A 9,484-nucleotide genomic window follows, 5' to 3' on the forward strand; every position below is an offset into this window, starting at 1 on the left:
TCTTGGCCACAAGGGTAAGGGTAAGACTAGGAGGCATCGAGGGCTTTTGGTAGACTTTGTGGTAGATTTTGTAGTAGGCTTTTGTGGTAGATGTTATTATGGACTATTATGGACTTCATGGACTTTTATTTTGAACTTATTATGTGTTGTATAGACTATTATTATGGACTGTATGGACTACTATAGACTTTATGGACTATAATTATGGATTATGTGCACTATTAATATACTCATGTGTATGATTTGAGATGAATGTGGTAATATATTTGTATATCTAAACATGTTGTATTGAGGTTATATATTCATCTCATATTTGTGTATGGATTGCATCAAAAAATAGGAGAGACTCTGCCGAAATTTTCAAGCTAAAGTACATGTGTACAATACACCTATATCATCTAGCCTTTACAGTGATTTATCATGTCACCTTGCTCTCGAAGATCTATGGATCGAATCCAACTTTCCAAGGTCAAATTGCTCGATTCAAGAGATTGGACGGTTTAGGGAGAGGAAAAACTCGAGAACAAGGAGGAAGAAATGAAAGGAGCCTCGGCCAGGGAAACCTTGGCGTGGGTTTTGAATCCGAGCTCGGCGCCATGGATCTTGGTTCCGAGGTTGGCGCTGAGACCTGTGGTTCCGAGGTCAGCGCCAAGATCTATGGCTCCGACCTCGGCGCCAGGGTCCGTGGCGCTGACCTACCTACCACGTCAGCACCACTTGGATGCTCGGTTTTGCCTGGCCAAGCATCTCGGCGTGAAGACCTACGACGCCGAAACGTGTTACCTCGGCACCTTAGGCAATGGCGCCGACCCCCAGGGTCCAAAGATCAATTAACGTCGTCCAGGGGGTTAAACGCAAATTTTCTTCAAAAAGGGCCAAAATGCAAAAAATGGGTTTTGTCTGGCCAGACATCTCGGCGCCAAGACCTACGGCGCCGAGACGTGTTACCTCGGCGCCGTAGACAACGGCGCCGACTCCTAGGGTCCAAAGATCCGTTTACGTTGCCTAGGGGATTAAACGTAAATTTTCTTTAAAAAAAACCAAAATACAAAAAAATTGGGGAGCACGGGCTGCCTGTGCCCCGGCCAGCTAGCGCGAGCTCCGTGAGTGGAGTGTGCGCTCCGCTTTGGTGATTTTTTTTTTAAAAAAAAGACTGATGATGAGCAGATACGGGGGACCTTTGGGCTGGTCTAGCGGTCCATCAACGGAAGCGTCCGATGTCCTATTCCAAGAATTACCGTTTACCCTAGATAGCTTTTTATTCACAAGTGAAATTAAAGACAGCCCAAAGCGACACGTGCCATGGTCTCAAATACATCGTATTTACAACATTACTCCGAAAATGTGAATATTTTTTTTCTCGATCACATAGAAGCTGTAGGATATTATTATAATATAGAATAAGGGGGTGTTTGGTTTCCTGGACTAAATTTTAGTCCATGTCACATCGGACGTTCGGATGCTATTTAGGAGAACTAAATATGAGTTAATTATAAAACTAATTACATAGATGGAGACTAATTTACGAGACGAATTTATTAAGCCTAATTAATCCGCCATTAGCACATATTTACTGTAGCACAACATTGTCAAATCATGGACTAATTAGGCTTAAAAAATTCGTCTCGTAAATTAGCCACAATCTGTGCAATTAGTTATTTTTTTCGTCTATATTTAATACTTCATGCATGTGTCCAAACATTCGATGGGACAGGGACTAAAATTTTCCTGTAGAAACCAAACACCCCTAGCTCTCTGGAGAGCCACTACAGTATGCGAGATTCGGCGAATCTTAGGTCATTTCATCATCAACTGCAGTGACAGTAATGCATGAACTATCGCAGTCTAATATGCATTAGTTGGTTTAGGTACAAATGATCATGGGTGAAATAAATCAAATTCTCAGAATAAATTTCAAATTCCAAATATTTGATGTATAGATGCCCTGAATTCAACCCATATTTGTTTGAGCCCAATTCAACCCATATTTGTATGCCCTCCTATTAATCATAGAAGTCACACGAAAAAAAAGATCCTTTCGCCTGCATCAACTAACTTTAGGTAAAACATTGGGCCAAACAAATTTTAATGTTTCACGTCCCTCCATCAAAATAGGCCTCGTTCGCTGGTCTAAAACTTGGCTGAAATTGGCTGAAAAATACTGTTCTAGCTGAATTATCGTGAGAGAAAACACTGTTCCAGCTAAAAAAAACAAGTCGAACAAGTTAAATATAGGGTAAGCCGAACGAGGCAGAGACCACATAACAACAAGAGCACACGTCACCGTACCAACCCCCCTCCTCCTCCCATCCATTCATGGTTGTTCCCTTTACAAACCAACACACAAGTATATATATAAAATAACAATATGGAAAAATAATGTCATGGAAAATACATAAATATATGCTACATGTTTCTCTAAAATAATCCACCTCAGCAGACAGACAAAAGAACAAGAGATAATCAGCCTGTTCGTTTGGCTGTGGCTTGTCGTAAACGATCGTAAATTTTCAGCCGAAACAGTATTTTTCTCTTATACAAACCAGCCCGCAGTACCTCTTCACGAACCAGCAACAATATCAACCAGCCAACCAAATAGGCTGAATGCCAATAAGCCAAGCCACCTAGCCAATCACTCACCAGTCATCCTAGTCATCACCATCTCCCCCTCCCTAACTACTCTCCCTTCCAATAGAGAACAAAATCCTTAACCTTCTTCTAGATCCTATATTTTGTTCTCCAAATAAACGAAAAATAGAAGAAAAAAAACAAGCAAGATAATAATAAGAGAGAGGAGACACCCTCCGGGCCTTCCCCTTCCTCCCTGTTCCTCTGCTTGCTTGCTCACCCACCCTGTCTCGGCCTCTCCCTGCCTACCAGGAGGAGCCAAATCATCCAGCCCCTCCCCCAGCGAGGCAGGGCGCCACGCCATTCTCGCGAGCACACAGGAGGGCAGGAAAAATCATCTCCTTCCACCTCTCCCCTCCTTCACCAAAATCCCGATCTTTATTCCACCAAAGATCCTTCTTTTCTGGGTCGATACAGATACACGACGCTATTTATAGCGTCTGGCCTCGTGGAAAGGCGCTCCGCTCTTGGCTGGCTCTCCACTCCTGCGGGGCTGTTGATTTGGGGAGGCAGTCAAATCCGCCTGCGGCTGAAGAGGAGGGCAGGGGCGCATGGCGGAGGAGGAGAGGCGGCGGCGGTTCGCGAATCTGCGCAGCGTCCGGTGGCGGGTCGATCTCGGCATCCTGCCGGCGTCGCCCGGGGCCTCCGTTGACGAGCTCCGCCGCGCCGCCGCAGATTCGCGTAGGAGGTGAGACTGATTGGCTCTTGTTCTTGCTGCCTGTCGCCCACGTGCTGTTTGGTGCGTTTTTGTCGGCGGGAATCTCTTGTCTTTGTTCTTAGCCGGGCGGAGCTATTGCTCATCTTCACGTTTGGTCGGGTGTTGTTTTCGTTCTCTGATGATTAAAAAAATTGTCATGCAATGATTAAGAGTTAATGCTTCCAATTGGATTACGGTATCAAGAAATAACTCATTGAAAATTTGCATGTCTGATTAATGGTTGTTTTATTGTTCACGTGGCTATGAGAGAAATTGCCGCTGAACTGGTCATCTACGTATGGATATAATTGGAGGACTGGTTCGGTGGTTCCATCTTCTTGCTGAAGTTATCAACTTGTCATCTTTTTGATTGGACCAATGTTTCTTGCCACTGACGAAGGTTTTTCTTGTTTCTTGTAGATATGTTAGTTTGAGGCGCCGCCTCATGGTAGACCCACATCTTCCGAAGGAGGAGGACAGATCGTCCAACCATGTTGTTGACAACCCGCTCTCTCAGAACCCAGGTATTTGTCCTAGACAAGATTTTATGACGAGAAACGATGAACATGAAATTTTGATGATGTATCCTCTGAATGTGGATATATTTTGTTCGCTACCCATTTACTTGTGCAAGACTCTTAATAGTTAATATTAGTGGGAACTACAATGTTTATTTTGCACTGTCATCATAAATTCTTTTTTTCCCAACCAATGAGGTTTCCTGAACCAGGCTTTAGGTAATACACTCCAGTGGTATTGTCCACAATTAGTAAGAAATCTCTATAAAAGTAGAAAGGTGTTTATCTGGCCTATTAACACTTTGACATACTGACTTTATGCTTCTTAGTAGCATAACTACACAGTAGAAAGGAACCCCTGACTCCAAAAAACCAACAAGAACAAATATGGTAAAAGTTTATTTTCTTAAATATATCGGAGCTCAAGGGCGGGGCACTAATTAATAGTAAGGTCTATAACTTTGATTGCAGTACGCTTTCCTGAATTTAGACTCAAGATTTCCATTACAACTAGATAATATTTCTTGTGTTGTTCTATTTCTAAATGGCATGAACAGGCAACACTGTATTTTTCTTATGATGGCAGCTTTGCAATGGTGAAATGCAAGAATGCTGCATGCTCTGCTCCAATGCTTCCTGCTAAAACTCTGAAGTTCTTATATTTCTATTTAAATTCCTTGTGTAGATAGCAGCTGGGGCCGTTTCTTCAGAGGGGCTGAGTTGGAGAAGACAGTTGACCAAGACTTGTCTCGATTATATCCAGAAGATGGTAGTTACTTTCAAACACCTAATTGCCAGGCCATGCTGAGGAGAATACTGTTGATGTGGTGCCTTCAGCACCCAGAGTGTGGATATCGCCAAGGTAAGCAACTTCTTTTAAATACATCATTGACAGTAAGCCTTTGCTGCATATCTGGTTAGCTTTGCAGTCTCTGAGAAATGCCCATGGGGCTGAAACCTTTTGTTTGCATTTCATTAAATTAGTAGCAGTTATCATTTATTAAACTAAAATTATATTTTTAGATGTAATTCTTAGTATACATTAATAACCTCTAAGATTATCTTATAAGGAAAAAATCACTTGCTTTTACTATGTGATCCTAAATATGTGAAGTTTTTTGGCATTGAAGTTTGATTAATTAGTTTATCCACATGATTATCAGTAGCTTTCCGCATTTTTTTATTTGATTGCCAAATATGTACTGACTTATGGACTACTTTAACAGGAATGCACGAACTACTAGCTCCTCTAGTGTATGTTCTTCAAGTTGACATTGATAAATTGTCTCAAGTAAGGAAGCTCCATGAGGATTGCTTCAATGATGATTTTGATGGAGTGCCTTTCCCAGATACAGATATGGTTTTCAGTTATAAACCTAGAAAGGACTCAAAATGGCATTCTGGTGCTGACAATGGCGATGATTCTGAAAGCGCTTCCAGAGTTAACACTCTTGATGAGCTTGACCTGGATACAAAAGAAATAATTTCACTTAGTGATGCATATGGAGCTGAGGGTGAACTAGGCATTGTATTGTCTGAAAGGTTCATGGAGCATGATGCCTATTCAATGTTTGATGGTTTGATGGACGGAGGTAGCGGAGTGGTTCGCATGGCAGAGTTTTTCTCTACATCCAAGGTTGGGTCTAGCTCAAGTCTAGCGCCTGTCATTGAAGCCTCATCATCTTTATTTCACTTGCTTTCCATTGTTGAGCCATCTCTTCATAGCCATTTCATTGAGCTGGATGTAGAACCACAATATTTCGCTCTTCGTTGGCTGCGGGTCTTGTTTGGACGGGAGTTCTGCCTCAACGATCTTTTAGTCGTATGGGATGAAGTTTTTGCTTGCTCCAATGACATGCTACTTGGAGAAAATGAAGAATACAGCTTTAAGATATTGTGCTCGTCTAGAGGAGCATTCATCGCAGCCATGGCAGTCTCTATGATTCTTCACCTTAGATCATCTTTGCTGGCCACTGAAATCAATACGTCGTGTCTTCAGAGATTATTGAACTTTCCAAACAATTTTGATGTGCTTAAGTTAATTGAGAAAGCTAAATCTCTACAGTCTATTGCTATTGATGCGAACGTATCATCCCCACCTCTCTTATCAATGAAGGATAGCTGTGATTATGATAGGGTTTATAGTAATCTTGCTACTTCAACTCCTCCAAGGACTCCGTTGCGTCCATTAGCTGAGAGTTACTGGGAAAAGCAGTGGAGAAATTTGCACAATGACGGAACTGCTCCCAAAGAGAGTGATAAGGGTCTTTCTTATAAGAGATCACTAAAGCAGTCTTTGAGCCAGAAGCTTGGTTTATCTAGGACAGAATCTGATCCTTCTCAAGTTAAGGGAGTCAGCGTCAAGAGTGACACCAAGAATTCAGTGAGACGGTGTCTTTTGAACTCTTATTCAGATAAAGTAGTGCAATTTAGTGAAGTTGCTGGAAAATTTCAGCAAGATGAATTCCCTATTGTGTCAATTCATAAGGAGCCTCTCGTGAGTTCTGAAAGGCCCTCACAATTAAAGCTAAAGGCAGCTAGTGAGAATTTAACAGTAAGCCCACCAAGTGTGACAAAGTTCAATCCACTTATAGATTCACCGGTGAAGTCTGTTGGCGAGAGTTCAACGAAAAGGACAGAAGCTTGCTCCAGTGGCGAGAATTCTCCAGTGTTTTATGCAGCTTGTGCTGGTAATGAACATGAAAATTGCAATGATAATGATTCCGAGAAGAGTAGCATTACTTCAAATTCATGCGCCAGTGATGATGATAGAGATGAAATTTTGCCAGATGAGTCGTCCAGCTATAACTGTGAGGACAAAACTGTCTCAGAAGCAACAGAGTCTGAAACAAATGTAGATCCAGTTGGACCCTCTGAGAGAAGTACGGTATCTAATGAAAGAAAACCATTTATTAACAAGCTACAGTGGTTCTTAAGGTTTGGCAGACCTCCAGCTGAAGGCAATGTGGAGAAGGGCAGTGCTGAGGCATCAGATGATAAACATGATGCAGTTCCTCCCTCCTCTTCACCTGCTGATGTGAGTTCAGATAACTCCCGCGGCAGCATAAATTTGGCTTCTGGTGATAAGAAGGTGATGGGCACACTGAAGAATATTGGCCAGAACATGCTTGAAAATATCCAGGTATTGTATTTCAGACACCTGTTATTGCCCGTTGCTGTTTTTTTCTTTGCCAGGTTGTTGTTGCTAGCAGTCCACACTATTGCTGATGAGAATTTCTATGTTTAGAGATAGGATAGCAGTCCATACTACTGCTGATGACAATTTCTATGTTTTAGAGGTGGGATTGTAACCAGTCAGCATTTTGTTTTTTAGAGTAAATGCAGCTTGTGCTTTGAAGTCCCCTCTAGTATTGTTTAATTTAGTCTTCTGCATCCTGAAAGTTGTCTAAGACATGAGAATAACATTATCTTGGTTAACATGTACACAGGTGATCGAATCAGCGTTCCAGCAAGACCGCGCGCAGCCAAGCGCCATGGAGAACTTCTCAAACAATATCCTGGGAGGCAAAGGGCAGGTCACTGCGATGGCTGCCCTGACAGAGCTCCGCAAGATCAGCAACCTGCTCCGCGAGATGTAACCCATCCATCCAAGGCGCACGCATGTACGCACATCCCCATTCTTTCCAGATTCATTAGCTCATCATCAGATAAGCAAGGCCCGTGTAGTTAAATCCTAGGCCCCCCGCCCCCCTTGTATATATAGATCACATTCGATTATTCCATTGAGCCCGCCCATGCGCCCGGTGCGATAAGGCTCTTTCTTGTACCTAAGGATCGGCTGCCGCTGTCAACTGAGTTGCGTGAGGTGAGGGAGTAAAACTCTTGGCTCCGGCGTTAGGAAGCAACTTTTTGATGGAACAATTTTGGACGTGTAAATGTTTCTCAAGAGGTAGAATAAATAAATTGAATAAGCTATGTGGAAAGAGCTTATCTTTTTTCTGTCATTTTTCATGCTGAGTTGCCTTTTGAACTAATCATCATCTGGTTGTGGACCTTTGTGGCGCTGGTGCTTGTGCAGCTTTGCTTGTCTGTTCTGTTTTTGTTTAATTTAACATGGATCCTTGTATACGCCCGTGTGATGTGGCCATGTGCATCAGTGCAGATATCATTCAGAATCATTTGGTTGTCTTTGGCTATGAGCAGAAAGGATCAGGTCTTTGGATACCCTAAACCCAGGTGGCCAGGTGCATTGCTTTTGGTTGTCTTTGGCAATGAGCAAAAAGGATCAGGTCTTTGGATGCCCTGGACCCAGCGTGTGTTTTGAAGAGACGAGGTCAGGATTCGACGGACGGATGTGCAGCAGGATGGACATACAATTCATTTTCATGTGATGCGTCCTGAGGCAGGTGCAGGTCCGAGTGGAAGTCGATCCACGCCACGGCAGCCGTCAAAGCACAGCGGCTAGTAAAAATGTACTTGTAATGTGTTTGGTTAGCTGGGGCCTTGCTGGGTTTCTTCGGCCTGTTCGCTGGTTGGTTTCTAGGCTGGTTTGGACTGACTGATGCTGGTTTGTTGTGAGAGAAAAATACTATTGGCTGGCTGGTTTGGGCTGGCTGAAACCAACAAGCGAACAGGCTGCTTGGCTTTGACGCATGATTTCCGTGTGCTTGACGTGACTGGTTTGGGTTTGGGTTGGGCGAAATGAATTTGGCATGAGGAGAGCTGGAAGGATTCTTTGTATTTTCGTGTACGCCTCTTGGACAGGAGCATGACAGCTGGTAGCTTGCTAACTGCCTGCGGCCTGCGCAGTCGTTTCCGTGGGTATTTTTCTTGTACTGTTATTGTTTGTCTGATGAAGGAGGCGGTGCCGATCGATAGATAGATAAAGGATAGGTTGGGCCTCAGCTGATCCATGTGTCAGGGTGTCTGTCATGTTTGCTGTAACTAGTCCTAATATAGGAGTACTCCTACTTGATGACACTGTAAAAACGTTGGTGGCCGGTGCCATTTTGTAGACGGCACTCCCCTACTTAATTGAAAGTTAGAGCTCCTGTCATTACGTTAAAAAAAATTTGTAGACAGCAGGAGAAGGTGTGCGCCGAACTGAATGCATTGCTGCGGCTGCGGTCTGGTGACTGGTGGTCCTGGACTCGTGGTGGCGGATGAATGGATGCTACTAGTGGCTCTCCTCACCGCATGCATGCGCCTCTGGCTGGAGGACGGAAACGCCCAGGCAGGGGAGAGGAGAGTCGGAGAGTGAGATTGGAGATGCCGGGATGGTAGCGGCGAGCGAATGGCAGCGCTGCGCGGGCGGAATTGGCATGTGCTGCTGCTGCTGCTGCTGCATTTTCCATCCACTCCATCCACCGCGTCGCAATCGCTGTCGGGGGGTGGTCCGCTCCCTGTATGTACTACTAGTAAATGCGTACGTGGCGTGGCGATCCCGCCCGCTGTCCCGGGCCAGATCAGGTGCGAGTGGCTGTGGCTGCGAGCTGACCGGCTGACCCCATCGCCATGCTGTGCATGACATGGTGCATCCTGTGACTGGGAGAGGACGCTGCATGCATCCGCTTTGGGATCTGGCTGGCTGAGTCTGAGTCAATCCTAGTATATGACTGAAAAGGAAATTGAGGTTTATGCTTGATTCGCGTCGTTAGCTAACGAATTGGTACGAGACACA

The 9,484-nt window shown here is 44.1% G+C and overlaps 1 protein-coding gene across 1 annotated transcript; it reads left to right on the forward strand.

Moving 5' to 3' along the window:
• Window positions 1-2,779: 2,779 nt before the first annotated feature.
• On the forward strand, window positions 2,780-7,815 carry LOC136476885 (uncharacterized). Its single transcript, XM_066474854.1, has 5 exons — window positions 2,780-3,316; window positions 3,746-3,849; window positions 4,529-4,705; window positions 5,070-6,985; window positions 7,293-7,815. Exons 1-5 carry the CDS (start codon window positions 3,180-3,182, stop codon window positions 7,440-7,442), a joined length of 2,484 nt encoding a protein of 827 aa, XP_066330951.1. The 5' UTR covers window positions 2,780-3,179; the 3' UTR covers window positions 7,443-7,815.
• The last annotated feature ends 1,669 nt before the right edge of the window (window positions 7,816-9,484 follow it).

The sequence above is a fragment of the Miscanthus floridulus genome, chromosome 8 (genome assembly GCF_019320115.1).
Source record: "Miscanthus floridulus cultivar M001 chromosome 8, ASM1932011v1, whole genome shotgun sequence".
Lineage (NCBI taxonomy): Eukaryota > Viridiplantae > Streptophyta > Magnoliopsida > Poales > Poaceae > Miscanthus > Miscanthus floridulus.